Consider the following 20,167-nt stretch of genomic DNA (forward strand, 5'->3'; position numbering starts at 1 on the left):
GCCACTTTCTCTCTTGTGCTTGTACTTATTTTGCAAGTACTAATGAAAAACTTACATATTATCGTATTATTCTTATTGTAGGACCTTTAAATTAGTTATTCTATTGAATCAATTCAACAGAAATTTTGAATCCCCATACAATGCTAATATTTTTACTTTCTTTTAAAAAAATACTCATGACACACCATATAGCAAAGAGGTGAAAATGTAAGAGTAATCTTGTTCTCCAGATGACATTTTCGACATTTATAAAGAAGTGCCATGTTAAGGCCTAATAAAACAAATGAGGTCAGCCAGAGCGAGAAATAGTCGATTCGACATTTATGAAGAAGTGCCACGTTAAAGCCGAATAGAAAAAACGAGGTCAACAAGAGCGAGAAATAGTCGATTGCCCTTCTATGTCAGTTGCAAGAGCGAGAAAACGACATTTGGTATGCCACATTTCCGTGCATACAATATACGTGTTAATAGCCAGAGGACTCAATTACAGGAACCTGACACTTATGCTTTCAGATGGTCATCCACAACGAGTATCGCCAGAAGCACAGAAATTGCGATCAATACTGAGGTTTGTGAGAGATAGGTCTGAGATTTATGGCTCGCTAAGGTCGAAATTATCTAGGGATTGGTAGACAATGAGAGATACAATTCTGTTTTTGAGTTGGATTTGTAAGGCTAATACGAAAGAGTGAAGTAGGAAAAAATGAACCTGGAGCAACAAATTAGGAAATCGGCTTCTGATGGTGAAGAGCTAGAGACGCTTACATATGGTAATGTATTTGGTGTTTGTGGAGAGGTAGCAAAGCATCCCATAACTCCCAGGGATGCTACTCTCATGCAAAGTGCGGAGGCACTCGCCGAACCGCGTCATAGCGAAGCCTGAGATAGTAGATCAATGCTCTGATGCAGCAGGGAGGTGAGGAACTCATTCTCTGTGGCATTAGTATCAATCCAGCCACCATGAGGTTGGTTCTTCAACCTTCGCCTCTGCTTAACGATTCTTGTGAGACTCGAGACATGAATAAGCAGGGACTGCAATTGAATCAGAGCCTGCCTTTCAATCTTACAAGTACGAACATGGTTATGTTGTTGAACTGCGATCCTATAATACTGGCATCGCCATTGAATTGTAGTTCAAGCAGTTCGTGTCATACATATATTAATGAAGCCGAGGCAGCCATGGCGTGCAGGAAAGATGGTGTCTGTTGCACATTTATAGCGGGAGGTTTTACCGCTTCTCAGGCAATAGGGGTACACTTAGGTGGTTGCAGGGCTTACACGAGTGTCCTAAATTTCAACCCGGCGGTGTCTGCGAGGCAGTGTAACTATGGAGTAGAGATACAGTGGGCTGCACCGTTGGAGCCTTCTTGCAAAAGTCAGGTAGATTGTGACCAGAACTCTGCTTGCTTGCCCATTCTCAATTTCAAAAATTCTATTAACATGAATGAACTTGAGGATGTCGAGTTTTCTAGCTTCAATGTCTAAGAATAAGGTCAGAATGGAGACTGAAGCTACTGGTCCTAGATAAACGTGTGCTTCAACAGGCTCTACTTCTAGATCTTTCTCACGAAGGTATGGGTTTTTATCTCTAAATTCTGAATCCCAATCAAAAGCATGAGGGAAAAATGTAAATATACAGGTTTAAAAAACTGAACCATGAAGAGATAAATTCGCCTAATCAGCTAAAGCAACTTGCAGATGTATATGGTCTTGATTTCACCTAATTAAACCACAACTGCCAGAATATTTTAAATTTTACTTATCTAATTTGATATTGACTTTACTGAAATTTCATTTTTTTAATTTTACGGAAACTATTTAATTTGATTATAATTTCCTTTCCAATAAAAACTATGCTCTCTAATTTCTAATAAATATTCATTCTCTAAGTCAATTAAATGGTTCTGTAAATCAGATATATGAACACATTAAAAACAAAGTGGACTAAAATTGTTAACTCCTTATCCTACTTAATAGGTTTCTGAGACAAATAGATAGTTCTTTCAATTCAGATATATAAACAACAAGCAAAAGGGAAAGAACAGTTAGGCCTCTGTTGTAGAGTTTGTTACTGCTATGAATAACCAGAGAAAAAGGATATAGAAAAAATGATGTGAAAATTTGGTATTCAATTTACTACATTACAGTAGTATGAAAATAGACTCTAAACATAATTGTATATGATTGAACTAGCTATTCATGATGCCAACGAAGGAATCTGCTGGTGGAATCCTGAAATTTCAGTGCTGTCTCTGAAGGAAAACGATTCGGACGACATGATGCTCTTCGAACTTCTCAATGAAGTCGCTAATCATGGATGGTCTGCATCTCATCGACAGCAGGAGACGGCGATATCTGGAGCGTCTGCAGCAATCAGGGCACAAGGTGAAATTGTTCTGTAAATCAGATATATGAACACAATAAAAACAAAGTAGACTAAAATTGTTAACTCCTTATCCTAATTAATAGGTTTCTAAGACAAGTAGATAGTTATTTCAATTCAGATTTATAAACAACAAGTGAAAGGGAAATAACAGTTAGGCCTCTGTTGTAGAGTTTTTTACTGCTATGAATAACCAGAGAAAAAGGATATAGGAAAAATGATGTGAAAATTTGGTATTCAATTTACTACATTACAGTAACGCTAATCATGGATGGTCTGCATCTCATCGACAGTAGGAGATGGAGATATATGGAGCGTCTGGATCCACGACCAGCACGCCTGTGATCTGCAACACAGAAGCAATCAGGGCATAAGGTGCAATTGTAGAAAAGTCGACTACAAAGCGTTGCAATTTTTAGCAGAGATAGTGCCAGTGGACTGTCACGATCTGAATATACTTTTCAACGAGATTTTCTTTGTTTACAAAAGGATTCACAATCATCAGATACGCCAATGGGATCCCAACCTGCATTCAATTTTATCACTATTTCAATTTCCCCCAATTTTTACACTAAATGATTCCATAAAGTAAAGTAGGCATCACTCACCCTGTAGTAACTCCAGGATGCCTCTCCGGAGGGAGCAATGAACGACAAAGGGTGACTGCTGCAGAATGTGAACTTCATGGTGGAGATGTACAAAGTTCCTACAACTAGGTCAGTGGAAGTAGACATATAACAAGCGTACGCTTTCTGTAACTTCTTCTCTGGAGAAATGGAAAAGGTTTGTCGGAAAGCAAGATATAGATGTTCGTACCGAAAAAAAGATGTTCAACTTTGATCCTAAAGAATCTGCAAGTACGTTCAGAATTAAGTCTGTCTGCATTGGGTCTATTTTTCCAGGAGCAGGAAGAAGGTGATGTGATCAGCTTCGCTATTTTATGGTACGAGGTCCTTCATCCTACATTTACCATATATGGATAAGTAGCATTAAGATATATTTATCCATATATGGGTGTAAAAGAAGAAGTAGTACAAAAGAAAAGGTTAGATATTCTTTTCCTCCGTACTACTTTTTTTCTTTTCAAAAAAAAATTAAAAGCAATCCCTACCCTGTATTGTTGTAATACAATAGATCCACCCTACCCTATATTGTTGTAATATAAAAGATCTCATAACCTATTTTATACTTATGATCTAGATCATCAAGATCTCTCTAGTGATCAGCAATCAATTGATTTTCATCAAAATCAATTGCTTCCACTGCTTGCAATGGCCGTTTTGACGTAAGGGATAAGTAGAAAAGCAGTAGGAACTGCAACGAACAGTAGAACAACAATAAATGCAAGGGTATTTACTTCCATGATCTCCTTATTTTAACTTTGTTCAAAAATAGCTCGAGATTTGATCTCATTTTGATCTCATAGAGATGAATGAATCTTTCTTCTAAGATCCATGAAATAGATGTATGTCATTGATAGAATTGGTTCGAGTAACGGAATCTAACTAATGGATTGAATGAATTCTTCGATGGAAATATTATAACCTAATACGATCACTTTTGATAAGACTAGTAGTAAAAACTTACGTGCATCAGAAAACGTTCCGATCAACACATGTCTAGTATAATTTCGAAAGAATAGGATTCGTACGAATAAGAACCTTATGCTCCTCCAGAAGACGTTCATCAGACATGAGAGATATTTTGCTTGGATCTCCACGATTTAGATGGAATTGTGAATCTATCTTGCTTCGGTGATGATATAGAAAGAAGTATCCCATATCGAATTTATCCAGAGGCCCACCCATGACCCTGGAATGATAAGGACTAGTCCGTCCAGATCCTGACATGATCATTCATAGTTCACTTACTATTGGATAGGGACTGACGGGACTCGAACCCGCAACTTCTGTCTTGACAGGGCGGTACTCTAACCAATTGAGCTACAATCCCAATACAGTACAGTTCACCTACTATTGGATAATATTTATTTCATGATAGGTGCTAGATAGGTCATATAGATTATGCGAGTGCTAGGTCGATTAAATATCTTATCCTTCTCTTTCATTTTTGAAATGTATCGATTCATACGGAATTGGGCATCTACGATATGAATAGATATCGATGTCGGGGTTCAATAACCAATTATCTTTTCATTCATGATTAGCATGAATATAACCATACCGATAGATTGGTATTGATGATATTGGTTGGGTCGAGCTAGATTTGAACCAACGTAGGCATATTGCCAACAGATTTATAGTCCGTCGTCATTAACCACTCGGGCATCGACCCAGGAACAAGATAGTAATTGAAAATTATTTAGGATACCTAACGAATGGATCATGGTACCCCCAGGGGAAGTTGAATCCCCGTTGCCTCCTTGAAAGAGAGATGTCCTGATCCACTAGACGATAGGGGCCACCAATCTATTCTTTATAATATGAAAGTGATTGGGAAGTTGTCAATAGTATGACCAGAATTCTTGGTTTCCTCAAGTTTTTTTTCAATAAACTTGCCTATCGATAAAATGGAGTCCCTTCAGAAATGAATTATTAAAACTAAAACAACTCTAAAGCAATTTACGGAATCTCTATTTGTGATCCATCGGCCCAGTTCCGATAAAAAAGACTTTATGGACTCAAATTATACAAAATGTTTCATGCTTGATAATTTTAATCATTTTAATAGTGAATGGGGCTTATCGTTCTCTAATCGAAGTTATCCAGAAAAGACTCAAAAAAATATAAATGGGTTGGTTGGACAAAAGATCAATCCGTATGTTACAATCGGATCGTGGCGGGTATAGTTTAGCGGTAAAAGTGTGATTTCTTTACATTATCGACTCGAATAATGGAAGGATCTTTTACATGGATCTTTGATCCATCTAAAGCTCTATTTCCAGATAGGTTCAAAACCTCCCCTATACCATCCATCCAGAGTTCATATGTTACACAACTTCATATACTTTACATTCCCATATTAGAGTATAGTACTTCACTTCTTTCCATTAAAATAAATGCCCGTTGGTGTTCCAAAAGTGCCTTTCTGAGCCTTTGGAGATGAAGATGCAACTTGGGTCGACTTATACAACCAACTTTATCAAGAGAGATTACTTTTTTTGGCTCAAGATATCAATCACGAGATTTCAAATCAACTCATGGGTCTCATGGTATATTTGAGTGTAGAAGATTCAAATAAAGATATTTTCTCACTTATCAACTATCTCGGTGGATTAGTAATACCAGGGGTAGGTCTTTTCGATATTAAGCAAGCAATAGTACTAGATGTACATACAATATGCATGGGGGAAGCTGCTTCAATGGGATCTTTCATCCTAATCGGGGGAGAAATGCCTAAACGTATAGCATTACCTCATGCTAGGGTTATGATCCACCAACCTTCTAGTTCCTATTATGACGGATCGGTTGCAGATTTTCATAACGAATCGAAACACGTAATGATGCTTCACGATTACATAACCAGATGTTATATAGAAAGAATGGACCAACCCGGAGAGGTAATTCAACGGGACCTGAACAGAGATGTTTTTATGTCAGCAACAGAAGCCCAAGCTTATGGCATTGTTGATGTCGTAGCAGAAGGTTGATCTCATAGCGGAAGATCCTCTTTTTAATTTATTTTTATAATGAACTGTAAACTGTGATCTCTTTGTTCCTTTTCAAAAAAAAGGGGGGGGAAGTGATTAATTTCATAATCACCTGATATGGTATGGTTAGGATCAATCCGAACTAGTTGATTCCACATACAATACAGCTAGAATGCCCAATAGTCAACAACTTATTAGAAATGCAAGACAACCAATAGAGAATAGAAAAAAATCTCGTGCTCTTCGAGGATGTCCTCAGCGTAGAGGAGTATGTTCTAGGGTGTATGTGCGACTCATTTGGATCAGAAACTTAAACAGACTTGGAAATTCTTACAAGGGAATAATAGAAGAATTTTCTCGCTGCAATCAAGTAAAGATCCGTCATCTAACCTTACCGAGGATGAAATTTATGGTTTCCATTGGTGCAAATCCAATCACCTTGATGTGGGATGAAAAGCAATTCCTCATTGGTATCGAATGGTCATCAATCCATTGAGCGGGGAAATCATGCAAATTGAAGAAGCATAAAGTTTATGCTCATATTGCCGTGAGAATGGAACAACAGGGTCAGCTACCTGGCCAACCCCAGAATTAGATGTCGTTACTGTATTAATAGATCTTTTAATGAGAGTATTTATTACTTAATGATTCAAGAGTAGAGCTGGAGATGGTAAACCATACAAGTTATCGATAACATACTCATCTCATATTTCGGAAATGAATAAAAGGCTCCCGCGTATAGAGAGGACCTTACCGTTGGAGAAAGAACCATAGAAATGATGAAACCCATGATTTTTTCTCATTCTCAGTACAAGGTCCCAGTCCTTTCCTACCAGGAAGATGCCTATCCAAAGGGAATTATGGTTGGGAAGGTTGCAGTAGCAAAATCCATTGGAACTTTTATTTTCTAAATAAGAAGAATCAGTGTTATTCTCAATGGACCAAACAAAAAAAATGACTAACCGAGAAAAATATTAGCGATTCATGAGAGTAAACTTCAATGACCAGAGTGAAACGTGGATATATAGCTCGAAAATGTCGGAAAAAAATTATTGCATTTGTATCAGGCTCTCGAGGGCCCATCCAAAACTTTTTCAAACTGCTAACCAACAGAAAGCTAGAACAGATGTTGTATAAGCATACCTAGAAGCCCAGAACGATATGCATAACCAGTTGTTTCAGGTGGTGAAGAACGAGACCCAGATCCAGATCGAACAGTAGTTTCAGTAACAAATTCATACGCATAAGATGTTGCTAAGGGGAGACAGAATAGTTGTTGTATAAGCATACCTAGAAGCATATCCAGATCGATATGCATAATCAATTGTTTCAGGTGGTGAAGAACGAGACACAGATCCAGATCAAATAGTAGTTTCAGTAACAAATTCATACGCATAAGCAGTAGCTTCAAGTGAATTGTTGCGGCCAGCCTGAATAGCACGTGGTAAGTCCTAACCCGCCTGCCAAAACATAATGGTTCAGCAAAGTAAATCCAGGAATCCAAGGTTGATCTTATGATGTTAATTTTTTTACATAAGATGAATTTCAGTAAAAACCAAGATAAGGGTCTTTCAACAACATATTTTATTTAAGAACATGAAATCCACTTACTATTAGAATTCTTTATACAAAAAACATGCCGAAGTAAATCAAACATCAATAGCAGTGGCACAATTATTTAGGAAAATTTGATTAAAAACAACCAAAATCTAGACTTAAATAGCTGTCACGGGCATTAGCTGCTCGGCAAAACCATCTTTAACAAGACACACAATGCCAGTTAAATTTAAGGAAATCTTAGTATGTTATACATAAATTTCATAGTGGTAACAAAAAGCAAATAGTAAAAAATATATAACTCACCTTGTGGAAGGAACTCCTCAGCCTTCATTTTCCGCCAAGACAACGTCTAGTTCCACTTGCTTGTCGCTAAGAGGCTTGGCCGTATAGAGGCTCTTCTTACCATCATACCAAAAAAGAAGCGAATCTCAATCTTTACAATTTTAATAGTATTTTCTAGTGGAAAGGGTTTTCATCTTTTTCTTTATAACTGCTTGGTCCATCTACTTCTGAGCAGCAGATTTCTACTCCTCAACAGCAGTAGCCACTGCCTGACGAGCGGCGAGTGCTGCTGCTTGCTTACCACCTTCTTGTTGTGCAAAAAGCTGCTCAGCAGCTCCCCGAGCCTTATCTTGAGCTTCTAATTGCTTGGTATAAGCACGCTTGATTACTTCCTGAGCTTCCTCCTGGGCTACAAATGCCTCTTTTGCTGCCTCTTTTGCCTACAAGTGTCTCAAAAGAGAGAATGGTACCTTGTAAATATGAGAAGTAAGACACGTGTTTTTTCTAAAGAAAATATATACTTATTTTTGTGATGGTATGCTGCCAGTAAGGCTAAGCCATGGACAAATGTGTGAACTGTTCTTATATTCTGCATAAAGATATGTCATAAACAAAGTATGTGAGTTACTATTTCTTTTTCCCTTTTTTCTAAGAGAGTCAATTGAAAAATTATCTCTTTTACAAATAAACATTCACCACATCAAGGGAAGAATTAACTCTAAGAAACTGTTATTCAAGCCGGTGTTTATTTGGTAGACACAAAATTTATAAGATTTACTGTACCAAAGACAAAAAAACAAAATAATATTGATTGACAAATAATTAACCCTGAGAAAATGTTATGCAAGCCGAGGTTATTTGGTAGCCACAAAATTTATAAGATTTACTCTACCAAAGATAGAAAACAAAATAATATTGATTACACTTATTCGTCAAATAGCAGATGTGCATTCAATATTTCCAAGTAAAAAAATATACCGAAGATTATAGAAAGGGTCGAGAAAATACAATTTCTTATAACTATCAAATTTCTTCTCCATAAATGAAAAGCCCAAAAGTAAATTCACAGATTTACATATCAACTTTGAAAAAACAATAAATTGTTAAATGATGCTTTATAGCAAACAAAGTGAAATTTTATGATAGAGCAAGGGACACATTCATTCAAAACTTTAACTTCTGAGTCTGAGTCATATATAGAGCTATATACGAGATGAGTCATTCCTCTTTAAATCCCAAACTTTGAAAGAAAATTTAATTAGAAAAATGATCACGGTTACGAAGAAAATTATGGAATTCAGATATACCTCTTCTTGGACTTGGAAAGGATTGAAATTCTGTGCATCTTTTGATTCACCTGCAGTTTGCTGCTGTTGTACACCCTTTTCTTTTTCTGTAGCAGATGGCCGTGATGCTTGCGAGTACTGGTCCGTTGTCTTTGCATTTTCCTGTTGCACTGATGCCATTTTATGATCTTAAGCTCGTGTCGCAGGCTGCAGCTTACAGCAAAAGGCTGAAGGTCTCCGACAAGGGTAATTGAAACTGAAAACAGTATTAACAAGATTTCTGAGATAAGCCTGAGACATAGTTGCAACATAATGTAGTTCCAGCATGATTACATTTATTTCAGAAATAGTTCAAAGAGGTCGTTGTCTCAGAAAGGGGGTTCCTCGCTGCCACAGAGAATGAGTCCCTCACCTCCCTGCTGCCTCAGAGCATTGATCTGCTGTCTCAGGTTTCGCTATGATTCCTGCATTACCCAACATATGTTTTACATAGGCCAACACATGTAATGTATGCGGCGAGTCTAGAGTGTATGATAATGGCACACACAAGCACATGGCTTGCATGCAATGCACGTGGTAAGGCCATTTGAACGCGCTGTGCTGTATGGCCACTTTCACCCTTTTCAAGTAGGAAGCCTTATCGGGCATATGGACTGGAATTTGTTGTTAGCGAAACCTAACAGTTTTTCTCTAGTTTCGCACCCCGGCAAAAAGAAAAATACACAAAAGAATTGTAACTTTATGAAATCGTGAAATAAAAAGATTCACGCATCCCGTCAATGGAAAGAGTGCGCAACATTGCTCACAAAAACACATCGGAGCTGCACAATCGACCAGCCAAATTTGTTTTTAAAAAAAGGATGGACCCCGTGACAAAAATAAAACTGCGTTAACGTAAATTCAATGCTCGTGTAAAGTCTTCAATGTGTTCTTTGTTCATTCGAGGCAAGTTCTTTTAAATGTCTTTTTTCAAATTGGGTGATTTTCTTTTTTAAAACAAAGGTATTTACCTATTCTTTATTTTTGGAAATGTAATTCAAGGGATTCCTCTTATATGGATGCATCGGAGGGTTGCAATATTTTTCTTTGTCTTAGCCTCTCGGTACTAAGAATGATTAACTTTTCGACCTCCCAGAAGGAGTGGTTGAGGTTGTGGTTTTGTTCTTTTGTAAGGAAGTCATTCTCAGACTTTACTAGTTGTTTCCTTATTATTCAGTTAGTTGGTTTCTGCACTGTATTCAATTTTTGTAAATTATGTTTAATTGTAGACACCGGTTGTAAATTTCATTGTATGTTTTCTACCGTGGCCGGTTAATCACTCTCTGGTAGTACCTCCACCATTTTACGTAGGTCTCTAGCTTACTGTACTGAGACACTTACTGTTCTCCAACACCTATGTTGTGTATTTCTTTGGACGCTGAATGACTGTAGACAGTGGCTCACTGGCCTATTTATATTAATCTATTGGCTATTATGTTCAAAATGACTAATGTAGCCTTTACCCGAGATTTATCTTTCTTTCTTGTGAATGCCATGTTCAAATCTCCAGGTTTTTCTATATGAATGATAATTTTATTTATTCCTCCCCTACTTTACTATTCCTATTTGTATCCACATTGTATTACGTGCAGACTTGTTCACCTAATGACCTATGTGTTTAAAGCTGTGGTTCTATGGTTTACTAGTATGGATCTATAGATTGTAAAAGGAAATATGGTCAATAAATAGATAGGTATGCACACATAGTCTTTTCGTTATGCTTGATTTCCATTGTATCAACGGCTTATGTGATACCTATCTAAAATTCTAGTGTTGCTGCAGTGGTGGTGTGTTAACATACTAACTAAAAGCAGAGCAATGAATTTGATTTTGGTTTCTCAGTTTGAGCACTAATTCCTGTCGCTTTTCTGCTAAAGGTGTGTCTATGCAATACCTCTTTCCCCTTTAAACTCTATCGAGTATGTCTATGTAAAGTAAATCCATTATGATAGGAACTTTGTCAACAAACTGTCATGCTATTGTGCTTGGATTTTCACATCTTAGAAACTATAGTTTTGTTATTCCAATTAAGGATGCAGTTTGAATTTCACCCACTATTATCTCATTCTGCATAATATTTACCCTTTGACAAAAGGGCTTAGTTGCTCGGTGATGTTTCAAATTTTATCTTTTGTAATAACATCTCTCTCTATACTTAAAGAGTTGCTCTGGAATAGCGACAAGCAGAATTTCGCTTGCATTCACGTGCAAAACACTATTCAGATCCATCTCATTGACCTCTCCCTTCATAATTTTGACGCTAGTAAACGTTGAACCCATTATCCAACCCTGAAAGCTTTACCCATAAACCCCCAGGCTTGATTCAACATGTTAAATTTCCCACAACAACCTATTGTTGATGACAAATTCCAATTTACTGATATGCTTAACTATGTAGCACATTGCTACAATTCCTATATTTCACTTTCAAAACATTTAAATAAATCAACACAGATTCCAATTTACTGATATGCTTAACTGAGTAGTACATTGTTACAGTTTCTAGATTTCACTTGGAGAACATTTAAATAAATCGACAAAATAACTATGCAGAAATACATATTGCTCTTATTTAAACACACAGGGCTGGCTCCACTTTAAACAATACACCTGACTTCTACGTTGTTTGGAAACAAAGAAATCTGCATGCAAAAGGCTCAGTTACTCCGCGGCCCTACGCAGGTACAGCAAAGGCCAGTGTTTGCCTCATTATTCAGATTTTTGAGATTGGATGGCCGGTGGTGTTATGCGCTATCTGATAAATCCCGAATTCACTGATATAGAGAGGTGCCGAGGTAGCTTGTACCTTGCAGACGACACATATACACAACGCGGGACATGACCCACAACAGAAGCTCGAATGTTATGATCTCTGCATCGTCTTCTGCTCATCCTAGTCATAGAACTGCAGGGGAAGCATTGCCTACCTGCTCAAGTTTTTCTTAATCAGCGGAAAATTCAGGTAACAAATGTAACACGGCTCTCCACAATCAACAATGGCAATGATATCAACGGCTTAACACCGCGTCTCTCTCGTCCTTGCTGGAAAATTTCCAGAACAGAACGCTGGAGAATTTGGTAGCAATTTCTTCACCACTAAAATAAATCTAGACAACATTATTCCACAACTCCATGCGATAATCAATGATCATCAATGATGTTCCATGATTACAAGCAAATACAAACAACTTGCTTTTGTTTTTATTTGTACCTTGGATAGAATTAGATAGACGCAAACCCGTAGATGAATTTTCTCTACTTTTCTGTGCTATCCTCCATAGCCTTCTTCATGCAAGGACTTGCTGCCTCGCAGCTTCCCTTGATAGCATTTAACCAACCGGGTAACCATATGCTCTTACCTGCATCGAATGCTGGACCACTTGTTGAAGATAGGAGTATATTGAAACGATATAACGTCTTACCATGAGCAGATTGTATCCACTGAGCAAATATGGGCTCGATCAAAATTTGTTTTTCTGGAGTACCGAAAGCAAGCATAACATCATTATGGACATAAAGTCCCAAGGTATGGAAACCTAGTAATAAACTAACCCAACTAAGATGAGATATTATAGCTTCTTTCTGCTCCAACATTCTCGCCAATACATTATCCTTATTCTGTTCCGGATTATAATCCCTAATGAGGAATATAGCTCCATGAGCAAAGGCTCCTGTCATAATGAACCCGGCAATGTATTGATGATGAGTATATAATGCAACTTGGGTGGTGAAGTCTTGTGCTATGAATGCATAAGCGGGTAAAGAATACATGTGTTGAGCTACCAAGGAAGTTATAACCCCCAAAGAAGCTAAAGCAAATGGCGACAAGTTATGCCTAGAGATGATGTTGAATCAGCCTTGTCCACAAGGGAGCTATAAGTAATGCAACTATGAATCTCATGGAGAGTTTTATCCTGGCTCAGGATGAACGCTGGCGGCATGCTTAACACATGCAAGTCGGACGGGAAGTGGTGTTTCCAGTGGTGGATGGGTGAGTAACACGTAAGAACCTACCCTTGGGAGGGGAACAATAGCTGGAAACGGTTGCTAATACCCCATAGGCTGAGGAACAAAAGGAGGAATCCGCCCAAGGAGGGGCTCGTGTCTGATTAGTTAGTTGGTGAGGCAATGGCTTACCAAGGCGACGATCAGTAGCTGGTCTGAGAGGATGATCAGCCACACTGGGACTGAGACATGGCCCAGACTCCTACGGGAGGCAATAGTGGGGAAGTTTCCGCAATGGGCGAAAGCCTGACGAAGTAATGCCGCGTTGTTGTAGGGAAAAGTATCCGATTCGGATGACCCTATCCCACTCTAAGGGTGATAGTACCTCAGCAACAACTGTAAACAAAACTACTTAAGGTTTACTTCTTTATGAAAGCAAGAGAGAATGAAGAAATGCACTAACCGTTGCCTTGCGCTTAATATTTGCTCCAATCTCTTCTCTTTGCTGCTTGCTCCTAGCTCTTTGCTCTTTTGCTGGCCCAGCTACAATGAGATCCTGCAAAATAACAAAGAAGGAAACTACAAGAAGCATGCATTCATAACTGACTCAAGGATTAGCATAAATCAAATATATAATCATTGCAATACATCATTGAAACAAATGCATATAGAAGAACCTCAATAGCGTTTATTAATGGAAGAAGTAAAGTTCTGAGAAGGTTACAACCATTGAAGGCCCCAATCCAGCAACACCTCCCAGCAGAAAGAATTTCTCCTCTTCACCTCCTTCAAGCAATCACCCAATAGTTCTATAGTGAAACCAACAACATATCATTACTTTGCACAAAATTCCAGCCTCTTGAGCTCATAGGAGAGAGCTCAATATATAGATGAATTGAGAAAGGATGAGTCAGCTTGCAACTGATGTGTAGCTGCCTTGTGTCCTCTCTCTCTTCAGTTGATCTTCAGTTCTTGAGTCCACTTGGAGAACCTTGCTTCCACTTGGAGAAACAGAGCCTCTGACTCATCACAAGGCGAAATCCCTGATCCAAGTGTCATTTTTGGAAGATTCCAGAGCAATGACTCAGTGTGCCACTTGTCCCATCTCGCTCAGCGCAGGTGGCCTTTGTTCTACCTGCTTTGCAACACAAGTAAACCATGGAGGAGTTGAGTTTCAGCGCAGAAGCCTAGTGGAGCACCTGCTTTGATTTCAGGATTGCTTGTTTTTGAGTGTTTTCAGGTGGAGAACTGATCTGAGAGTTGTTGGTTTGCTGACCTTGTTCCTCTAGGGGTAGGAACATCATGTTTAGGGACTTTGGATCCCTTGGATTATTGACAATTCATGCCTGATGCTGCAAGGCACAAAATTGTCTATAACAGATGCCCCCTAAAGTATGAGGTCGTTTATCTGGTGAAATGATTTATTAGGAGGATTCGAAGTTCATTCAATCTGCTGAGAAGTGTCCTGTAATAAGATACAATACAATACATTATTTTTCATACTTTTTCATGATCTAGCTGAGGTGGGCATTCCCATGCTCAGCTTTATAAATTCATTTTGGTACATAGAACAGACGATCGTCTGATGGTAGACTGATAATTCTCTGCTGAAATTATCATCCTTTGAGAAGGATGATCATCTGCTGCAATGATGCACACATCAAATGTCTTTATATCCTGAATATATATCGCAGCCCGGATGGATGGAACTAGATCCGGGGTCTTCAATCTCTTCTGATCTTCACTCGATGTACAAGTCGATCCATGTGAGAATTTCTTGAAGTCGAACATGGAAAGACATCGCTTGATTACCGGTCAATGATGTAAACCGTTAACAAATGCGAGAGGAATCACCGATAAGGATGATGACCCTCAAGGTACAGCAGTACAATTCACATGGTGGGAATAAAGGACTTGGTGTCGACCACCATGCAAAATCTTCTGGTCGAAGGTCATTGATGTATACCTGTCGCCGGAAGTGAGAAACTTGCCATTGAGGCATGCAAGCTTCAAAGTACTGAAGGGGTTGTTCCTAGATCAACTCCTTGGATAATGAGCTGATGTCGACAAGGAGCGATCCGTCAAAGGAGGGCCTTAATGAATCCCACATCAGTGACACGGAACGGAGCTAGTGATTGTGATGAGGTGAAAACAAACTGTGATGTATGATTCAGGGTGGCGGTCATGAAATGGATGAAGGACAATGTATCGCAGTGGATGGGACACGGTTGACTCTTTGCAGAACAACATCTCTTGAACATATAACGACACTGATGTGATGGATCGGTAGCATTACCCCAAATGTGGATGGTGTGGCGAGGACCATGGTGATGAGACCGGTGAATGAAACAACCCAACCCGATGTGATACGGAGGACAAAGTGTCATGTTCAAGAGCGACTTGCTACCATTAAAGCTGTGAGGTTCTCCCAATTTTTCCCCAGTCATTGCTGACCAGTACCTCTTTATTTTTGTCAAGCTTGAGGAGGATAACATATGCTTGTTCTATAACCTGCCCTTCGGGCAAGCCCATCGCTATGTTTTAACGAGCCTAGCGATAGGGAAACTCGTTCTCGTCTAAAGACAAGTTTGTCGCTATTTAATGAATTTAACAAGTCTAACGACAAGGATAACTCGGTCCTTTTCATTTTTAGAGAGTCTGAAAAGGTACATAAAGTCAACTCCAGAATTCCTTTTTCGTCATCTAATCCCTTAAGTCCGAAAAAGTATAAAACAATACAGAAGGGATGAGTTTTCAGTACTTTTAATGAGCCGAACAAAACAAGCGCTCGATCTTTTTGTGCAATAATCCCTCAGGTCCAAAAAGGATTAAAATCTAAAGGAGGGATAGCTCTTCTTGTTGTTTAACGAGCTGGAAGGCCAAAACTCGGCAAACTTTTCATATTTTACGAGTCAGGAGAAAAGAGCTCAAAGAAGACTCATCTTTTGAGGAATGAGTGATGAACAGGGCAGCAGCAGATTCCAGGTACAGGTTGGAATATTCCAATCACGGCAGTGTCACGAGGATGGCTTAGTGAAATCACTCTTCGCAGCTGTTCCTCAAAATGGGTAAACAATCATATGGAGATGAACGATTGGCCAAATGAACGGTGGAGGTGAGACTGCAAGAACACGACCAAGGGCTTTAATATGGCTGTCAAAGGTTACATTTACCAAGGTTATTTACCGGTTCATTTTTTCTGGGTGAGCTTGAACTCTAGGGGAAGATTGCTCACAACTTATGTTTATTTTTTAACGAGCATGAACTGTGTGCTAAAACTGCTCGGATCTTGCGTTTATTTTTTAACGAGCATGAACTGTGTGCTAAAACTGCTCGATTCTTTTTGTATGCCCCCAGCATAATAACACAAACGAGGTGCATGCCCACCAAGCTTCATTGCATCCAACTCAGTGGTTGGAATGAAGGTTTACCTCGGGGATTTGTTTCATTTTTTAATGAGGTTGACACAAGATAGGAACTATCCTCGACTCCTTGTTTCATTTTTTAACGAGGTTGACACAAGATAAGAACCGTCCTCGGGGCCCACTGTATTTACAGTATTTCTATTAGGGCGATGATCCATGTCGACAAAATATTTAGGAATCTTCCGAATCCAACCAGAAGATTGGATTAGATTTCATTTTGTAGGTTTCCACCGTGGTCACTCCCGCCAGATTATTTTGAGGCGGTAGGGCGAAAGTACCCATTAAGGCAGGGTCTTTTAGGAGGCCTACTCCGATATTTTGGAGCGAATGATTCCTTCCATGGGTCATTGGAATGCTTCCCGTAACTTGTGGACTGCTGGGGAGAAAAGTTTGTTGGTCGACGATTGTAATTCCTCTTTGGAAGGGAAATGCAATCTTCCTGAAGTAGGTCGACACAACTGCGGCCATGGCATAGATCCATGGTCTTCCAAGTAGGATGTTGTAATCGAGGTTTCCATCAATTACTTCAACATCAATTCCTACTGTTTTTCCCCCCAGTTCAACTTGCAAGTTACTTAAAATCCCGTATGGAGTGTATGATCGTCCATCAAATGCTTTTAACGTCGTTGACGATTTCGACAAGGGTGGTGAGCCTAAATCTTTCCAGCAACTCATCGACATAAGACATGTAGATGCCCCCTCATCAATGATTGTTCGATGAACAGTTTTGTTGAGGGCTTTCACTTGAATAAGGAAAGCTAGTTGAGCTGGTAACTGAGGGTCATATCCTTTATGATCAAAGGCCACAAGATTGGAATCCATTGGGCCAATCCCACCTATTGCTGATAATAAAGCTTGCTCTTGGGAGGGGCAATTTTGTGGTACTTCAAGTGTCGACATAGTGGACGGCGATTGGGCCAGGTCCTTTACTATATTATAATTCTGTGCTCCTTTGGCACGAGGATTAAATGTCGATTTGTGTACTACTCCCTTTGGCGACTTTATCATCGGCTCAGGAACGATGGGTGGCACAACTTCGGTCAAAGTTGTTGTTGAACTACTAGGTCCTTCATTAACCTTGTTGTTCGACAACTTTGGATTCCCGTAATCTTTATTCCTTGTCAAAGCATTATTCTGTTGCTTTGAGGTAGACAACATAAGCACTTGGGATCCAGAAGCATTTTGATTAGCAACCAGATTTTGACCTGGATTAGGAAACGGATCAGTCAATACTGCTGGGGTTTTTGAACTCTTGAAGAGTTTCTTAACTTCAGCTATATGTGGACAATATTTCATCCAATGATCCTCATCGCATATATGACACCCTGCCGGGGGTTTCCTTTTTCTCCCTGTCTTTTTCTTCTTGCCCCCTGGTTGCTTCAGTTTTTTGCCCTTGTCGGTCGACATGGCATTTACTTCCGAGGCAAGAAGTTTTTCATTTGCATTTTGACTATAAATTTTGTGTTTGCCAATCACGCCCTCGCCGGCGTGAGAGTCATTGTTTGATTTAGGAGGAGGAGGAATTGAGAATTCCGGTCTAGGGGCGTCAGGTATTTTGTCGTAGAGCGTGCCAGACTGAGTATAAACCAAGTCTAGATATTGCGCACGAGCTATAACTTGCTCTTCTGTTACGACTCCCCCCTTGGCCACATCTTCCGTTATGGCCGGAAGTAATGACTTTATAAACCATTCAGCTAATAGCTGATCGGGAACATATGTTTTTACCATCCTACGACGACGTCGCCATTCATGTATATGATCAGATATATGGGTGGCCGTTGTCTGTTTGAAGTTGGTAAGGAGTTCTGTTCCCGTTTCATACCTTATCGGTAATTGAAAATGGGTTAAAAAGGTTGTAGCTAAGGCACTGAAGTTGTCGAACGAAGCTCTAGGCAATTCAATGTACCATTTTGCTGCTGGACCCGTTAACGTCCTTTGAAAAAGGCGAAGTCTTATCGAATCATCATTCAGGGTGTTTGATGAACACCATAGATGGAATGTCATCACATGATTCGACGGGTCTTCACCTGGATTTCCATTAAATTTAGGAATGTCTGATGGAAGTTTGTGTGGAATCGCTGGCCACCAAGGGGCATAAGCAATTGGATCATTCGTCAGCCGGTTTAGATCTGGTAATTCTAGAGTTGCTACAAAGGGCAACTGTTGATTCATGTTAGGCGAAGCATATCCAGGATAAGATGGAATCGCCTGAGCAGTGGGTCTTTGCATACCAGCATAATGTTGGCAACTTTCACAAGGTTGATGGGCATAACCATTATAGTATGGTTGTCCATTACTTACAAAGACTTGTTGCTCAGGTCCTTGATATGATTGCTGGAAATGCGGTTGTTGAGTTCGAACCAGCTCTGGTTGTTGGACCATTTGCTGATGCCCAATACTAGATGATTGACCAAGATGAGGAGTCACAGTACTTGTTTGATCCTGAGTCGCTCCAGATAAGGAGGCACCGACCTGAGGTTGCGATTGAGATGTCGAGGCAAGAGGCTGTTGTATGGCAACCTGAGAAACTTGGGATTGACATACGGTAGGCAGCGCTTGTACTTGCGACGCAATCACCATACCAGGTATAGTGGCAACATTCGACACAGGGTGGACTGGTTGCATTGGATATGCAACTCTTGGTTGCTGAGGCAGTATTGGTACCCATCCGCTGGATGTAGTTCCAGTTTGACCTGAATTTTGTTGTAAACTCCCATATGGTTGTTCTCCAGGGGGGAATAATGAAAAGGCATAATGTGCTCCATATGGTGGAAATCCAGTACTTAAAGGGCAGATTGGCCTTTGAAGACACGTTGGATTGATTTGTTGAGTTTCAACATAAGAAATACCAGATGATAATCCGGACGAAGAAATAGGAACTAACCATGTCATCGTCCTTGATGGGACTCCGGCTTGTTGTTGATAACTTGCCGGGACAGATGGTATGCCGACGAACATTGTTGGATTTGCAGCAGGTAATTCTGCCGTTGCCGTGTCATTCGACACAGTCCTAGATGTCGACGGTTGTTCAGACATTTTGAGTCTATCCAATTGATTGCCTAGTGATTCTACAGGAACTTCCACTGGTGATGGACAAACTTCTGTTGTAGCAGGAAATAGAGTGACCCCTACTCCAAAATGAGTTGGAGTGGATACTTGCGGTTCCTCTATAATTTCCTCTATCGCAATCAGACCAGGTGGAAGAGGAAGACCGTCAGGTCCGTAAAAGATTTCCGGTGCCGAAGAAGGGGTTGTATCGACAGCGACAGATGTTTGAGGAACAAAACTCTCTGGACCGGTTACAGATGGAACTGGTTCAGTTATACAAGTATTTGCCCGCAGACTAGGATCAGTATTACTGTCCTTCTGTGGCGGTTGAACTTCTTTTATAGAGGCAGGGTTTCCGGAAATGTTTGGAGTAACCAGAATCTCAGATGTTGTTGGAACACTTGTTCTAACTTTTAAAGGAGATTTTGAACTGGTTCGACGAGCTCGCTTTGCCCAGACTGTTTTCGACTCCGGAGACAAAGAAGGTTGACTCGCAAGCCTCCGCGAACGATGGATATTCAATTGACTTTCTTCCACGATTGCGGATTACTCGATCAACTAAAATATAAAGGGGAAAATTTGTGTTTCC

At 39.7% G+C, this 20,167-nt stretch overlaps 1 protein-coding gene across 1 annotated transcript; it reads right to left on the minus strand.

Annotated features, from left to right (window-relative positions):
• Nucleotides 1-8,077: 8,077 nt before the first annotated feature.
• LOC149158643 (uncharacterized) lies at nt 8,078-9,378 on the minus strand. Its single transcript, XM_089434061.1, has 2 exons — nt 9,143-9,378; nt 8,078-8,275 (listed from the first exon to the last, which is right to left on the minus strand). The coding sequence occupies exons 1-2, from the start codon at nt 9,299-9,301 to the stop codon at nt 8,078-8,080; spliced, it is 357 nt and encodes a 118-aa protein (XP_089290187.1). The 5' UTR covers nt 9,302-9,378.
• Between the last annotated feature and the right edge of the window lie 10,789 nt (nt 9,379-20,167).

Source organism: Pinus tabuliformis, chromosome 5_2 (genome assembly GCF_031772625.1).
Source record: "Pinus tabuliformis cultivar Carrire ecotype Pingquan chromosome 5_2, CPIR1, whole genome shotgun sequence".
Lineage (NCBI taxonomy): Eukaryota > Viridiplantae > Streptophyta > Pinopsida > Pinales > Pinaceae > Pinus > Pinus tabuliformis.